General features: G+C 42.0%; 1 protein-coding gene across 3 annotated transcripts in view; it reads right to left on the reverse strand.

The window, feature by feature from the left end:
• Nucleotides 1-2,881: 2,881 nt before the first annotated feature.
• ITGAM (integrin subunit alpha M) overlaps nucleotides 2,882-16,609 on the reverse strand; it is a 59,477-nt gene continuing 45,749 nt past the window's right edge. For 2 of the 3 annotated variants that reach the window (XM_026011234.2, XM_026011235.2), the window contains 16 exons: nucleotides 12,445-12,575; nucleotides 12,157-12,320; nucleotides 10,113-10,267; nucleotides 9,885-10,016; nucleotides 9,638-9,711; nucleotides 9,270-9,411; nucleotides 9,056-9,178; nucleotides 7,124-7,203; nucleotides 6,758-6,841; nucleotides 6,347-6,422; nucleotides 5,536-5,643; nucleotides 5,261-5,344; nucleotides 5,018-5,131; nucleotides 4,830-4,931; nucleotides 4,482-4,592; nucleotides 2,882-3,953 (listed from right to left, as the gene is read on the reverse strand). In XM_026011234.2, coding sequence (XP_025867019.2) covers nucleotides 3,882-3,953; nucleotides 4,482-4,592; nucleotides 4,830-4,931; nucleotides 5,018-5,131; nucleotides 5,261-5,344; nucleotides 5,536-5,643; nucleotides 6,347-6,422; nucleotides 6,758-6,841; nucleotides 7,124-7,203; nucleotides 9,056-9,178; nucleotides 9,270-9,411; nucleotides 9,638-9,711; nucleotides 9,885-10,016; nucleotides 10,113-10,267; nucleotides 12,157-12,320; nucleotides 12,445-12,575 — 1,752 coding nt within the window. In that variant the 3' untranslated portion in view covers nucleotides 2,882-3,881. The remainder of the gene's footprint in view (nucleotides 3,954-4,481; nucleotides 4,593-4,829; nucleotides 4,932-5,017; nucleotides 5,132-5,260; nucleotides 5,345-5,535; nucleotides 5,644-6,346; nucleotides 6,423-6,757; nucleotides 6,842-7,123; nucleotides 7,204-9,055; nucleotides 9,179-9,269; nucleotides 9,412-9,637; nucleotides 9,712-9,884; nucleotides 10,017-10,112; nucleotides 10,268-12,156; nucleotides 12,321-12,444; nucleotides 12,576-16,609) is intronic. The other variant, XM_072753425.1, reaches the window with a different exon arrangement.

Here is a 16,609-nt window from a genome sequence, read left to right on the forward strand (position 1 = left end):
TGTTCACTCACCCTACTCATATCTCATTAGCCAGAACCTAGCCACAAGGCCATCATAGCTGCATAGGAAACTGAGAAATGTGCTCTTTAACTGGGAAGCTATATTAGTTTTCCATTGTGGCATAACATATCATTCCAAAGCATAGTAGATTGAGATATCAACAATTTATTATATCTTACAACTCTGGGAAGTTCTTTTGTTGGACTTGCCTGTGGCTGCAGTCATCAAATGGCTGGGCTAGACTGGAAGGGCCACGATGGCCTCAGGCATGCAGTTGTGTTGGCTGTCAACTGGGAGCCTTAGTCATCTTCATGTATCTGCTCATTCTTTTTTTTTTTTTAAGATTTTATTTATTCATGAGAAAGAAAGAAGAGAGAGAGAGAGAGAGAGAGAGGCAGAGACACAGGCAGAGGGAGAAGCAGGCTCCATGCAGGGAGCCTGACACGGGACTCGATCCCAAGCCTCCAGGATCACATCCTGGGCTGAAGGCGGCACTAAACTGCTGAGCCACCCGGGCTGCCCAGCTCATTCTCCAATAAGCTAGATGGGTCTCAGGATGGTGGTTCCAGGATTCTGAGAGGGTAAGAGCAGAAGCTGTAGTGCTTCTTGGCCTAGGCTCTGGAACTCCTACACATCCCTTAAGCTACCACATTTTATTGGTCAAAGCAAGCCACAAGACCAGTTCAGATTCCAGGTGGTAGAGACAGGCACCTTCACTTGATGGGAAGAGCAGCAGTGTCCCATTGCAAATGAGTGGGACACAAGGAGACACAATTCACTGAGGGTCATAATTCTAACAATCTTCCATGATGGCCCAGATAAGAATCCTATTACTAAGTAAGAAAATGGGGATAGAGACTGAAGGGATTTATTTATTCTGAAGCAAGGGACCCCAAAAAGTAAAAACAAGAGAAGATTTTCCTGGGTTTGGCTGCTTATCGTGAGAGATTTATGGCCCTGTTTATTAGTAACTTTGTGGTCATGCTAGGGTAATTTGTCACTAGAAATTATTTATTTTCCAACCCATCATAAAGCTCCTATCTGGCTAAATTCAACACAAGCCTCCAATTCAATGATGTAAATGCGGACTCTGAACCCACAGGACCTTAACTGTTCATTCAAAGACAGGTCCCTGCAAATACAGAGGCCCCCTCCTTTCTTGGGTCAGTGAAGGACTTCCAGAGATATTAAGATCTTTTATTTTTCAACTTAAGGAAGTAGAAAAACATTTTTAACAGATTTTGAAGTCAGAAGAGGAAATTGTGTAGCATCATCTAAAGATGACATGTGCTGACACCTCCAAGAATACAAAGGACCATTGTCTCATTAGTCACCCTTTAATGACATCATATCGCACTTTGAGTAAAATTGAAACTCCTATTTCTGGCCTACCAAGCACATATGCCCAAGCTCCTGCCTACTCTTCAGCCCCATCTATGTTGCCCTCTGACTGGAACATTCCTGCCCCTACTTGAGTCAGGGGTTGCCTCCCCTGGGGATACTCCCCACACCTTCCCAAGCAGAATAAACCCTACATCCTTCCTATCATATGATTCTATCCTGGAACAGATGTCCATCTAAGCTATGATTTTCTATATTTTGATCAGCCCCATGAAATTGTCATTTTTGTATAAACATGTTGGCAATTTCATATGGTTCACCTAATATTATAACAGCTAAATAACAGCCACCATCTCCCTACACCTCCCTTGTGCCTGCCCTGCTGCAGGGCAATTCCTCAAAAGCCATCAGGACATTAAAAGAGAAAAGCTTTAGAACCAGACAGAGCCAGATTTGAATCCCAGCTACACTCTAGTTCTATCTGTATGACCTCAGGCAATTGGAATGATCTCTCTAAGCCTCAGTTTTCTCATAAGAGAAATTCAGGTATTATTAAATAGCAAGTGGTGGCTACTTAGCAGGATTGGTGTGAAAATTAGGATGCACATCAAGGCCAGAGTCATGGTTACTGCACTGGCAAAAGTATGGGAGAATGGGCCCTGAGGGTGCTCCCCTGAGGAGGGAAGGCTACTAAAAACAGCTATCAAAATTTTATCTTTACACACCCTTGGTAGCAAGTGCTGCTGATGCCCTGCCTAGATCCCTTGTGGACCTTGCCAAGGGAGCATAGGCTTATCTGTCAGACTTCCAACTAGCAGAACCTGTTATCTCTTTGGCCACCAGAACCCATTCTCTCCTCATTCAGGTGAGGCCAGAAGTGCCAGGGAATTAATGACTCCTCTCCCCACCAAGTGTGTCTGCCAATAACTATGGAATTGATGTATAGTTGACTCTTGAACAACATGGGTTTGAACTGCACAAGTCCACTTATATATGGATTTTTTCAATAAATATACATACAGTACTACAAATGTTATTTTTTCTTCCTTATGATTTTCTTAATAACATTTTCTTTAGCTTACTTTATTATAAGAACACATAATACATATAACATGCAAATTAGATATTGATGGTTTATGTTATCAGTAAGGCTTAACAATTAAGTTCTGGGAGTCAAAAGTCACACATGGATATTCAACTGTGTGAGGAATCAGTGACCCTAAGCCCCACATTGTTCAAGGGTCAACTGTATACATACTCCAATTCCTTTTGTCTTCAAGAGGGATGATGTTGAGGTTTGCATTCTATCTCCCAGAACTCCCAATGGGTTTAGGCTTCAGGGGCTCACAGTGGTGTCTCTTGAAAATATACTCCTTATTGGATGACTTTCCTTCCCAGCTCACATCTCTTCCCTATTTATTGAGGTCATTCTTAAATAAACAAGAATTCTTTCATTCAAATTTGTATCTTGGGTTTGCTTCTGGGAGAACTCAAACTTCTGAGAATATATCCTATAAATTATTTTTACACATACACAAAATTGACATATATTCAATTTATTAATTCACCATTGTTTGTTATTGCTAGAGGTTGGAAATAATATATCAAAGGAAACCGGGTAAATACCTTATATCCACCCACACAATGAGATATTATGCAGCTCTAAATAACAGAATGAAAAAATACTTTATGTCTTGATATAAAATATCTGAGCTATATTAATGAATAAAGCAAGATCCAGAACAGCATAAATAATACCTGTTCCATTTGTGCAAAAAAGTTTGTGTGTATGTGTTTGCATATGCCTAGAATCTTTGTGGCAGAGACCCCGAAACATAACCTTGACAGCCTCTTAGGAGGGATTTGAATGGCTGGGAACCAGAATGGAAGGGAAACTTCACCACACATGCTTGCACATCTTTTGATTTTTGTACTATGGACAGGTTTATCTCTCCAAAAAGTAAAAGTAATATTAAAATAATAAGTAAATGCATAGATAAAGCAAGGTACAACATTGCCCATTGGACCTCTAGTATGGAATGGGTGGACAGGCTCCTGGTAACTGACCAGATCCTGGCTCTACCATAGTTCCTCCATATGGTCTCCATCCAGCTGCACAGGATCCTGTAGGTCTGTGTCCTCGCTCATGAAAGGAGGTCTCTCTTCCTTCAGCAAGAGCATTTTCCTTTATGTTCACTCACAAAAGCTGCCATCATCTGTCAGGAGGTAGGCCCAATGGCACCTTCACCCACAGGCAAGGAGGCCCGAGCAATTCCCTTCTTCCTGAAGGTTGTACTGAAAGCACTCATCCCCATGCAAGAGACATCTGAGCCAGCACACAACTCATGCACATGCTTATGCACACACTTGCATAAACATACACACACATGAATGGAAGTCCAAGCTGTTCTTTCCTGAATGAGACACTACCACCTCACTCTCCTAATAGATGAGTCTGTCCAACAGCCTGGGGACCTGTGTTTTGGTCTAACCAAAGTCCTACTTGCTGCAGGAGAGGCCATTCAATGGGGAAGGAGCTGTTATTGGGGCTGGGCAGCACTGGGACCAGCTTCACTCATCATGTCCTTGTACTGCCGCTTGAAGAAGCCGAGCTGTGGAGGCAAAGACAGAAGAGTAAGAGCCATTGAAGCCAGGGAAGTGGTGAAGGCCATGCCAACCGGGAGGGGAGCCAGAGGGACCAGGAAGCACAGAGGACAATGTGGCAGAGCATAAAGAGCCCTGGGGAAAACAGGGCAGGGAAAGAGATGGCATTGATGTTAGAGCCAGGAAAGAAAGAAAAGAAAAGAAAAGAAAAGAAAGAAAGAAAGAAAGAAAGAAAGAAAGAAAGAAAGAAAGAAAAGAAAAGAAAAGAAAAGAAAAGAAAAGAAAAGAAAAGAAAAGAAAAGAAAGAAAGAAAGAAAAGAAATAAAACACAGAAGGAAAAGAAAAATTAATCCCTTTGTAGTGTCATTCTGTATCAGGGGCCATTCTAAGTGCACTGCCTTATTGGGTTAATACTCAGTTACCTTCACAAAAATGGTATTGATATTCTCCTTTTATAGCTGAAGAAACAGACTCAATAATGAGCTGCTGCGTAAGAAGCAGCAAGGGAGAGGGAAGCAGAGAGGAAAAGGGGATACCTTGTACAGTCCAGCAGTGATGAGGGCCAGGAGCAGCAGGCCCCCCACCGTGCTACCCACTATAAGCGGAATAGGATTGTACACTTCATTTGGCTCCACTTTGGTTTCTGTCTGTGGCAGAGGGAAGAAGGGTACATCAGGGAAGATGACGAACTCCAGATTTCTGGAGGTTCCCCAGTCAGACCTTGTATACCCCTTGCACTCACTGAACCCAATGACTAACCCCTCTCTATGCCCTCATTCTCTCCTCTCCCTTCTCTATCTCTCTCTATCTCTTTACCCAGAGATCTCCACAAGCTCAGCCTCCCTTCCTCCCTCCAAGAGTCCCTCTGGGTCAGAGAGAGATACCTGGGCCCTCAGAAATGCCTCCTGTCCTGGAAGCGGGGCAAACTTCGAATTATCAAACAAGACCTCTGCGGTGCTCACAACGTCAAGGTATTTTGCCGAAGTCTATGAGCGAGAAAGGATGAGAGCTAGACCCATGGGCCCCCTGAAGTATCGTGTCTATGCCCAACTGAGCCTTGGCTCTCACATACCTTGATATACCAGTCAAATGAGAGTTTGCCTTGGAGGGTGATATTGACTTTTTCCTGGGTGCCAAAGGACAGGATGTCACACTGGATTCTCTGGCAGACAGCAATAGAGCAATTCTGGGGAAGGGAGAATGACTAAGCTGGATGCAGAAAATGCCCATGCACCCAGCCCACTCAGTTGACAGATAGTACTGAGCACCAAGGGAACAGTGCTGGGTCTGCACATGGTCCTAAGTTTATTCTCACCACAACTGGAGTCTTCTTAAGCTCCATCAGGAAGTCAGAGAGAAGGGGGGGCCTTTCCTCGGTGTGGCATGTTATGGAGAGGTTCTAAGGAAAGAGAGACACGTGAGAAGAGAGGGAACTGAGGGCTTGTGGGTCCACCCTCATGGAAACTGAAATGGCCTAGGTCCAGAGGCTCCAAAATGGCTCCAAAACCCAACAGAGGAAACAGAGATTTTCGGAAAGACCAGGACTATGGTGGTAGGAATTGGGTCACTCCCAAACCCAACTAGACTTACCTGGGAAAAGGTGACCTGGGGATTGTCCCACACAGTCACCTGGTTCAGTTTGATAGGGATCCAGAAGACCACACTTATGGGGAGGCTCCTCTGCCCCAGGTTGTTAATCTGCACAGTGGGAGGAGAGTGGTGGATATCAGAGCTCTGGCCTTTCTGTTCCCACCAACTAGAACAGCCTCCCCACTCCTGACAGCCCAGTACACCTAAATAAGCCCTCACAGACACAAGTAGCCTGCCTCTTAATGCTTTCTGGGAAGCAGAAGAGTGTAGGGGTTAAACACACATCCTAGTACCAGACAGGCTGGTACTAGGAGGGGCTCTTCCACTACTAGTGGTGAGCCCATGACCATGTTCTCTTAACCTCTCTGAGCTTCAGTTGCTCCATCTGTGAACTAGAGATAATGATAGTTCCTCCTTCAAAGAGTCATTGTAATGATAAAATGAGTTAATTATGTATGTGTGTTGAGAGACTCCTAACTCTGGAAAAATAACAAGGGGTGGTAGAAAGGGAGGTGGGCGGGGGGTCGGGTGACTAGGTGACAGGCACTGAGGCAGGCACTTGATGGGATGAGCACTGGGTGTTATTCCATATGTTGGCAAATTTAACACCAATAAAAAATAAAAAATAAAAATTACGTATGTGTGTGTGTGTGTGTGTGTGTGCATGCTTGTGTGTGTATAGGGTGAGAGTGAGCTTGAAACAGAGCCCAGTACATAGTAGGCATCTGATGCATGTCTCCCATTATTATTTCCCATTATTGTATTCCCATCATATTGATTTCCCTCCCTGGCTTCCTTCTCAGCTACCTACCTCATAATAATGCTCTATAATGTGGCTAGTCTTCTCCGCAGCTGTGAAGTTGAGATATTTGGTGGAGCCCTCATGGCTGATGGAAGAAAGAAGAAAGTACAAGAGGTGTCAGGACATCAGAGGTGTCCTGGGAAGGGGTCTTGGGCTAAGTATGTTAGGGAGTAAACAGGCACATGGGTAATGCCAACCTGAGAGGGTGCCAGCGGGATGGAGTGCAAGAGGCCATGTGTGTCAGACACACAGGATATGCTAGCTTGGGTTGTGCACATATGTACAATCAGGTGCACACATACAAACACCCACAAATACACACCCTTGCACACATGTGCTAGACACACACACACACAAATACACAATAAGCCATGTCCAGCCCAATGGTAAAGGCAGAGCTAAAGCCCTAGAAGCCAGTACCTGGTGACTACCATGAAGACAGTGTATTTCACAGGCAGCTCCAGTTGGAATTCAGTTTTGTTGGTTCTAGTCGTGTTGTTATCACTAAAGGGAAACAGAGAGCTTTTCTGTATACCTTTTCCACTAAATTATAATCTCTTAAAGGGCAGGAACAATAGCTGTCCTGTCCATCTCTGTCCCACCAGCAGCACTGGGCACAATGCCTGGCATATGGTAGGTGCTCAGTTGGTATTTATGAATGAATGAATGAATGAATGAATGAATGAATGAATGAATAAGCTGAAAGGAGAACCATGGTTATAGGGCAGTGGTCCTCACTGGGCAGGGGGTTGGGCCCTCAAAGTGGGGAAGCTGGACACAGCATACCTGGTCACATTGGCCTTGAGGAGTAGTTTGTTTCCAAAGGAAGCACCAGATTCCACACCAAATGTGATATTAAAAGTGACCTGGAGTTAGAGAAAAAAGAGAGTGAAAAGAATAGAAGAAATAGGGCACCTGAGTGGCTCAATATTTAAGCATCTGCCTTCAGCTCAGGGCATGATCCCAGGGTCTTGGGATTGAGTTCAGCACTGGGCTCCCTGCTCAATGGGGAGTCTGCTTCTCCCTCTGCCCTTCCCTCCTGCTCATGGTCACTCTCTCTCCCATTCTCTCAAATAAATAAATAAATTCTTAAAAAAAAAAAAAGAAGAAACAACCCAATATCTATCAACTAAAGAATGGATAAACCTCAGCAGTAAGAGTAAAATAAGTCAATCGGAGAAAGATAATTATCATATGGTTTCACTCATTTATGGAATATAAGAAAAGGTGAAAGGCAATATAAGGGAAGGGGGGGGAAGTGAGCAGGGGAAAAATTAGAGAGGAAGGCAAACCATTAGAGACTCCTAACTCTGAGAAACAAAGGGTTGCAGAAGGGGAGATAGGTGGGGGGAGATAAGGTAACTGGGTGATGGGCATTAAGGAGGGCATGTGATGAGATGAGCACTGGGTGTCATACTATATGCCAACATATAGTATTGGCAAATTGAATTTAAATAAAAAATAATAATAAATAAATAAAATTCAGCAGCAAAGAGAAATTAAATATTGACACATGCTGTAAATATGGATGATCCTTAAAAACATGATCACATACTATATAATCCCATTTATATGAAACGTCAAGAATAGATGAATCTAGATACAAAAAATAGATTAGTGGTTGCTTAGGGCTTGTAGAAATGAAAGAACTGGAGCTAAAGGCTAAAGAGAGCAAGGTTTTTTTCTTGAGGTAATAAAATATTCTAAAATCAATCATGTACAGATGCAGTGAAACGCCGGGACACCTGCACCCCGATGTTTCTAGCAGCAATGTCCACAATAGCCAAACTGTGGAAGGAGCCTCGGTGTCCATTGAAAGATGAAGGGATAAAGAAGATGTGGTCTATGTATACAATGGAATATTACTCAGCCATTAGAAATGACAAATACCCACCATTTGCTTCAACGTGGGTGGAACTGGAGGGTATTATGCTGAGTGAAATAAGTCAATCGGAGAAGGACAAAGAGTGTATGGTCTCATTCATTTGGGGAATATAAATAATAGTGAAAGGGAATAAAGGGGAAAGGAGAAAAAATGAGTGGGAAATATCAGAAAGGGAGAGAGAACATGAAAGACTCCTAACTCTGGGAAACGAACTATGGGTAGTGGAAGGGGAGGTGGTGGTGGGTTTATTGAACACCAATAAAAATAAATTTATAAAAAAAATAATACTTATAAGAAGAATCTGGACCCAAAATAAGAAAGAAAATTAAAGTACATTGAAAGTAATGAAAATTAAGAAATATATAAGAATGTACATAACAATTAAAAGTAAGCACTTAATAAAAAGAATTGAAGAAAATAAATGAAAAATAAAGAGAGAACAAAGTAAAAAAATTAATAAATAAAATCAATCACGGTGATGAATGGAAAACTGTGAACATACCAAAAGCCATTGAATTGTGTATCTGAAATGGGTGAATTGCATGGTATATGAATTATATCTCAATAAAAAAATTTTTTTAAATGAGCTTCTATTTTATTTTTTTGTAATAATAAATTTATTTTTTATTGGTGTTCAATTTGCCAACATATAGAATAACACCCAGTGCTCATCCTGTCAGTGCCCACCTCAGTGCCCACCACCCAGTCACCCCCACCCCCCGCCCTCCTCCCCTTCCACCACCCCTAGTTTGTTTCCCAGAAGGAGCACCTATTTAAAAAAAAAAAAAAAGAATTCAGAAGAAAACAAAAGAGAAACAGAGAGACAGCCCAACCTCTGAGGAATTTGGGAAGATGGGATGGTTTATGCTGCAGCTGCTGTACTTCCAGCCCTCAGGCCCATTGGTGGAATCGTCAGACTCACAAGTCAGGCGCCAACGTCGCCATGAGAGCTGCTTCTGGAAGACAAGGGGAACAGAGGTAGTGATGTCAACCACCTCCTGTGGGGACATGGAAAGCAAAGTCAAAGTCTGAGAAGGATTTGGCTACCTGGACCACTGACAGCCTCCGATAGGACAAGCCAGGTGGGTACAAGAAGGTAACCTGAGTCCTGTAGGAGTCCTCACCCTCGTTTCTCACAGTCAGTGTCACATTGAAGTCTTGAGAACTGCCCACCACCAGGGCGTCTAGGCTGTGGAAAGAACAAGCCAGGCCATGAGATGCTGAGGGCCTCTATGTGGCAAGTCTGTCCTGGTAGGAAGGAGCCACCCTTGGAGAGAGAAGACAATGAATGGGGCAGCCACACAAACACCTCTGAAGGAGCTGCTCTGTGCCTAGCTCCCTCAGGGGTCAGGAGAAGAACAGAGTACCAGGTTGTGGTGCAGATTTTCAGGTAGCAGTGAGGAAAAGAAACTCACCCCATAAAACTGAAGGTGATGCTGAGGTCATCATGGCAGATGCTGTCATTGCCACAATTCTGCTCAAAGGGAAACTACAGAAAAAAATAGAATATGATGAAAGGAAAGGAAAGAATGAAATGATGTGAAATGAAACAATAAAATAAAATATTGAAATAAAATTATGTGAAATGAAATAAAATGTGCTTCAATGATTTGATCTCTGGGCCTTTCCATGCCCCTGCAGGATCCCAGCTTAAGGACTCACCAAAGCTGTGAAGAGTCTCTGAGCATCCACAGCCAGCACTGGCTGGAGGTTCTTGAATGAGGGCAAGGATGTCCCCACCAGAGAGTAGTTGAAGTGCAGGATGATGGGGGTCACTGAGTCCTCTACACAATACTGAGAGACAGTAGGGGTTTGAGGGTCTGCCCTCCTCAGCTTCCCAAGCCCAACCCATGCCTGGAGGACCCAGGAGTGTGGCCAACCCTTGCTCACCACTAACAGCAGCTTTAGGGCTTCACATTCCTGATTCAGCTTCATGATCCTTGTCTGTCTGCGTGTGCTGTTCTTTGTCTCATCAAAGACAATTCGAGGATGTGAGAGACTTGGTTCCAGAGTCAGGTCATATGTGACAACACTCTGAATCTCTCCTGAAGGGGCAGGGCCACATAGTGATGAGGAGCCCAGCTTTGGAGTCAGACAAGCTATGAGTTTGAGGCCCAGCTCTACTGTTTTCCAGCCATATGACTTAGGGCATCTTATCTGACTGATCTTTTTGAGTCTCCATTTCTTATTTTTAAATTGAGAATAATAACTATTCCTTCATACAGTGAAAATTAAATGAAATAGTGTCCATAAAGCACTTAATATAGTGCCTGCCACATAGTAAGTGCTCAATAAATGGTAGCTATTCTGTTACATACTAGAAAATTCAGTATATTTTCCTAGATGCTCTTATTTTTTTCTCTTCATCTTTGATCTTCAGTAGTTTGTGCTTTGCTATGGTGCAATGTATGTTTTATACATTGGTAGAATATACCGTGGTCTGGTTTCCTTTATATTTATCCTGCTTTGATTTGGCAGAGAATCTTGATATCTTTCATCAGTTTTAGAAACTGTGTACCACTATTTGGTTGCTTCTTTCTTATTCTCTCTCTTCATTTTGGAATTCCAATTACATGTTTATTAAATTTTTCACCATGTTCCATATGTCTCATGATTTTTCTCTGTATTTTTCATCCTTTTTCCTTTCTGTGTGTTAATCTAAATATTTTCAATTTATTTATGTCCCAGTTCACTAATTCTCTATCTGCTTCTAACCTACTATTAAGTGTATTTATTGAACTCTTAATTTCAGTGTATTTTTCAGTACTACATTTCCATTTCACCCTTTTTGTGAATTCCAGTTCTTTTCTGAAGTTCTCCGTCACTTCCTCTTTTTTCTTGAAGATATTAACTGAAGTTATTTTTTAAATTCCTAATAACGGGGATCCCTGGGTGGTGCAGTGGTTTGGCGCCTGCCTTTGGCCCAGGGCGCGATCCTGGAGACCTGGGATTGAATCCCACGTTGGGCTCCCGGTGCACGGAGCCTGCTTCTCCCTCTGCCTGTGTCTCTGCCTCTGTGTGTGTGTGTGTGTGTGTGTGTGTGTGACTATCATAAATAAATTTTTTTAAAAATTTTTTAATAAATAAATTCCTAATAACTCTAATTTCTAAATCACCTATGAGTCTATTTATATTGTTTCTGTTGGTTGCTGGTCTGAATAGACATTATTCCAATAGAAAGACCAAGTTGCTTACCGATGTCCCTGTCAAATTTCTGTTTTCCCAGCACTGGAGAGCTGAATTTCTGCTCAACTCTTTAGCTTCTATCATCTAATGAATTTCTTAGAGTATTGACCTAGACATACATGGCTTAGGAAGTCAGGCAACAACTTGAGAGGAATGCGTATGTAGGTTTTGGGGCACCTTCTATGCAATTCTCTATTTCTAACACTTTGCTCTCAGTGTCTAGCCATGCTGGCTACCCCAAACTGACTCCTGTCTCCTCAGCCCAGTAAGGTTACTGCTATTAACCTAATTTTATTCCCTCCTCATTTCTCTCTAGTATTATCATTACTATTCCTCCACACCAAAAACAATGCTATTCTTCCAAAAAAGAGATAAGGAAGAAGTCAAGTTAGTTGTAATAAAATGCATGTCTGAATGTTTTGGGAATTTGTGTTTAGCTTCGTCAACTCAACCTCCCCTTTAAATGAGTTATCTCTTGAGTTCTAAAAAAATCCTATTTAGTTTACAGGTGTGGGGCCATTGCTTCTCTGGAGAACTGAATGCCACATGCTCACTTTTCAGTGGGGTTTATTGGGCCTCTCCATCCAGCCAAAGAAGTGCCTACTCACTCCAGTCAAGCTTGGAAAAGGCTGTCAGAGCCTGTATGGAAGTTTGCTCTGAACTGCCAGAAGGCTGGGAAGACTAGGCTGGGCCACTCATCAATGTCTCTAGTCATTTAACCCCTTCAGACTTACCTACCCAGACTCACCTTCTCTTAGTCGGTCCCGTGTGTTCTTGCGGACACGGAGGCAAACTCTGACCTCTCCAGCAGTCTGGCCTCTCTCCACCTTTTCCTGACACACAAACACCTTCCTTGCCACTTCCTTGGGTATGAACTCCATGGTCACCTCAAGTCTCAACACAGGCTGAGATCTGTAGAGACACCAGAGGGCCATCAGAGGACTTCAGACAACAAAGCCACTCCTTAAAGGGAGTTTAAATATTCCCTTATTCCTTAAAGGGAATATATTTGGTGTGCTCTAAAAGAAGTTCTCACCTGACCAGCAGCGCATGGCCTTGAGCCCCTATTGCCAGGTCCACTAGTCCATCCATTGTGAGGTCCTGGCCCCCACTCAGTGACTGACCAAAATACTGGAGCTTGGGGGAGATCTGGGAGGCTTCAATTCGCTGAGGGTAAAAAAGAAGAGAGAAAGGGAGTGGGGAAGAATAGGAAGTGTGTAACTCAGTTGCCCAGAATGATGCAAGGACAGATTGTCTGGGCTCCACTCAAGTCTCCTCTCCTACAACTTCTCAAGGAATTAGGGCAACTATTCAGCTTTAGACCACAGCCTTGAGATGACACCCAAAGTTTCCATCAATTACCTAAGTTTTCAGAAAAAAAAAAAACAGTTCTACAGGAAAGAAGTGACATAGCATGCTATTTGACTAGGTGAATATCATTTACATGGTCAAGATAATACAAACACTAAATATTGATCTTACCAAAATTCTCATATAAATATAAGGAGTAGGGCAAGAGGGTGAAAGGTCCGAGGGGGCAAGCTCTCTGAAAGAGAGCTCAGTCCTCACCTCCCATAATGGGAAGTCCATGGTAAAGCAATAATCAAGAAGCAGCAAAATAATCATGTCATTGGAGTATGGAGAATTATTTTCACACAATCAAGTATGGAGAATTATTGAAAAAGTTGCAAGAATGTTCCCTCAAGAGAAGATATAATGAAGAAGAAGTCACAGTGTAAGTGTGGTGATTGTTATATTTCATAATGATACTTTAAGAATAATTTTGACTCTTTAATATATGTGCAAATATAACACTGTAAGGACAAAAAACAAATAAATTAAAAAGAAATTTTAAAAGTGATTTTGTTATGTACTTAATGCCACTGAATTGTATACCTAAAAGTGGTTAAGATAATGAGTTTTATGTCGTGCATATTTTATCACAATTTTTCTTAAAAATCACTTTGTTGGGGCGCCTGGGTGGCTCAGTGGTTAAGCGTCTGCCTTTGGCTCAGGTCATGATCCCAGAGTCCTGGAATCAAGTCCTATATCAGATTCCCTGCATGGAGCCTGCTTCTCCCTCTGCCTATGTCTCTGCCTCTCTCTGTGTGTCTCTCAAGAATAAATAAAATATTTTTGAAAAAATGGCTTTGTCAATTAAAAGGAAGGATGAGAAAACATGAGCTGCTGGGAATGTGCTATACCTTAATCTAGATGGTGCTTACTTGGCTCCACAGGTATGTGAAAATTCATCACTTAAGATTTGTGTATTCACCAAATGTACATTATACTTCAAAATTTTTGAGAAAAATTTATGGTATACTCTGTTGGGAGGAAGTTTTGTTTTGTAATTAGATATAATATAAAATTAAGTAGTTGGGAGATCCACAGCATGCTTACCTGTTCAAACACTAACCACTCTCATCCCTGATCATAGAGAAAAAGCAAGTAAAAAATACAAACAGTAGAACAGGATAGGATAGTAGAACAGTAGAAAAGGACAGTATGTCCTTTTTGCATTATTTTAAGTTTTGGGTCTGGAGTGTATGTGTGTGTGGGCCTGTGTGTGTGTGTGTGTGTGTGTGTGTGTGTATACATAAAAAGCATACTCCCATTTCCCTGTTTTCCTTTGCAGGATGAGTTATGATGCAAATAAGAGCAGAAAACTAGGGCTTTCGCTGCGTACTTTAGATTGATAAATTTATATAGCATGTCAAGCTTTTGTAATAAAATAAAGTAAAACCAGAGCTTTCACATCCCATTTACAGAGAAGCAACAGGTTTCAGTGAAAGAGGCCTAATTATTTTTTTAAGATTTATTTATTTATTTATGATAAACATAGAGAGAGAGGCAGAGACACAGGAGGAGTGAGAAGCAGGCTCCACTCCATGCCGGGAGACCTACGCAGGACTCGATCCCAGGACTCCAGGATCGCGCCCTGGGCCAAAGGCAGGCGCCAAACCGCTGAGCCACTCAGGGATCCCTGAAAGAGGCCTAATTATAATATTCACACAATAGTGGAAAGAAGCTCCATGATGCAGAGAGAAATAAGACAGTGGCTCTTAGCCCTGGCAGCAACTAACAAGTGTCTTTAAAATACCAGAGTGGGTATTGTATGTAAGTGATGAATCACTGAGTTCTACTCCTGAAACCAATATTGCATTATATGCTAACTCAATAGAATTTAAATAAAAGGACTGGGTGAGGGGCACTGAGGGGGGCACTTGATGGGATGAGCACTGAGTGCTATACTGTATGTTGGCAAATCGAACTCCGATAAAAAAATACCAAAAAATAAAATAAATTAAATTTTTTAAAGAAAAACTAATAAAGATATAAAATTTTAATAAATTAATAAGTCTAATAAATCAATAAAACACTGGAGCCTACATGGTATACTATTTATATGAAGTTCTAGAATAGGCAAAACTAATCTATGGCGGAAAATAATCAGAACAAGGATTTCCTCTGGACCAGAGTGAGGTCAGAAATTGACTGGATAGGGGCAGGAGGAAACTTTCTGGAGTGGTAATTATGTTCTATAGTTTGATAGGAGTGTGGGTTACACAGGTGTATGCATTTGTCAAAATCATTGAATGGCAAAGGATATGTGCATTTCCTGTCTATAAATGTTATCTTAAATACAATGGTAAGCAAATATTGAATTCCAATTAGTGATATACACACTGAAGTAGTTGGGGCATAATAACTGACTTTGGGATGCATTAAAAAATAAAAAATTTCTACCCATGATGGATGGGTAAAAATAGGACGAACAAAAGGATGGATCTGTGATAACAAATCTAGTCAAATGTTCATTGTAGATTCTAAATTGTAAGTATATGAGTGTTCATTGTACAATTTCTTCAACTTTACTGTAAATTTGAAATTTTTCTAAATAAAATGCTGGAAACTCTACTGATAGCTGGGGCACCAACCCCAGACCAATTAAATTGGAACCCTTACTAGCAGCCTAAGCATCTTTGTTTTTTAAAACCTTCAAGTGATTTCATTGTGTTGGTAGGATTGAGCCTCTGGTATGAGGCACTTGTCAGGAACAATGTGGGGGCAGAGAGAAAAAAGACATAAGAAAAATGGGCCTTTCCAACTTGGGCCTGACAGAATGGCTCCTGCAAAGAAGGGTGGCAAAAGGAGAAGGGCCTTTCTGCCAGAGAATACACCATCAACATTCACAAATGTATCCATGGGGTGGGTTTCAAGAAGCGTGCCCCTTGGGCACTCAGAGATCCAGAAATTTGCCCTCAAAGAGTTGGGAACTCCAGATGTGCACATTGACACCAGGTTCAACAAAGCTGTCTGGGCCAAAGGAATAAGGAATGTTCCATATCGTGTCCATGTGAGGTTGTCCAGAAAACGTAACGAGGATGAAGATTCACCAAACAAGCTCTACACGCTGGTTACCTACATACCTGTCACCACTTTCAAAAATCAACAGACTGTTAAGGTGGATGAGAACTAATCGCTGATTGTCAAATAAAGGTATAAAACTGAAAAAAAAAAAAAAGACATAAGAAAGATGGGAGGCTGGAAAAAAGCTAGAGCCCCAAGGGGGAAAGACCAGATGGCTTCAGCTAGCAGTGGTAGGAGAGAACCCGACTGTGGGAGTCCCTCTGAACAGTGGACTCCATCTAGCAGGTAAAAGGGAGGCATTTCAGAAAGGAGACCATCTGTGGTGACCAAGATTTCAAGTGACCAACACAATGGACTACATAATTTGCATGATCCAGACCCCCAAAAATGCAGAACACTTGTTGAAAAATTATGAATTTCAAGGAGCAAGAGCAGGGCATTAAACCAAGTGCGAGTCCTACTTTCAGCACTAAAACCAGGACAGATCTGAGCAAATCAGGACTATCGGTCACTCTACCAAGACTGACTGAGATTCATTTTTTAAAAAAGGTTTTATTTATCTATTCATGAGAGACACAGAGAGAGGGGCAGAGACACAGGCAGAGGGAGAAGCAGTCTCCATGCAGGAACCCTATGTGGGACTCGATCTTGGGTCTCCAGGATCAGGCCCTGAGCTGAAGGCAGATGCTTAACTGCTGAGCCACACAGGTGTCCTGACTAACTGAGATTCAGAAGAAAGAAATGCCTACCTCCTGACACTTCCAGCTGGCCATTTACCACCTCTGAGCCTTAAACTTTTCATCTTTATTTTTTTTTAAACTTTTTATCTT

The sequence above is a fragment of the Vulpes vulpes genome, chromosome 3, assembly GCF_048418805.1.
Source record: "Vulpes vulpes isolate BD-2025 chromosome 3, VulVul3, whole genome shotgun sequence".
Taxonomy (NCBI): domain Eukaryota; kingdom Metazoa; phylum Chordata; class Mammalia; order Carnivora; family Canidae; genus Vulpes; species Vulpes vulpes.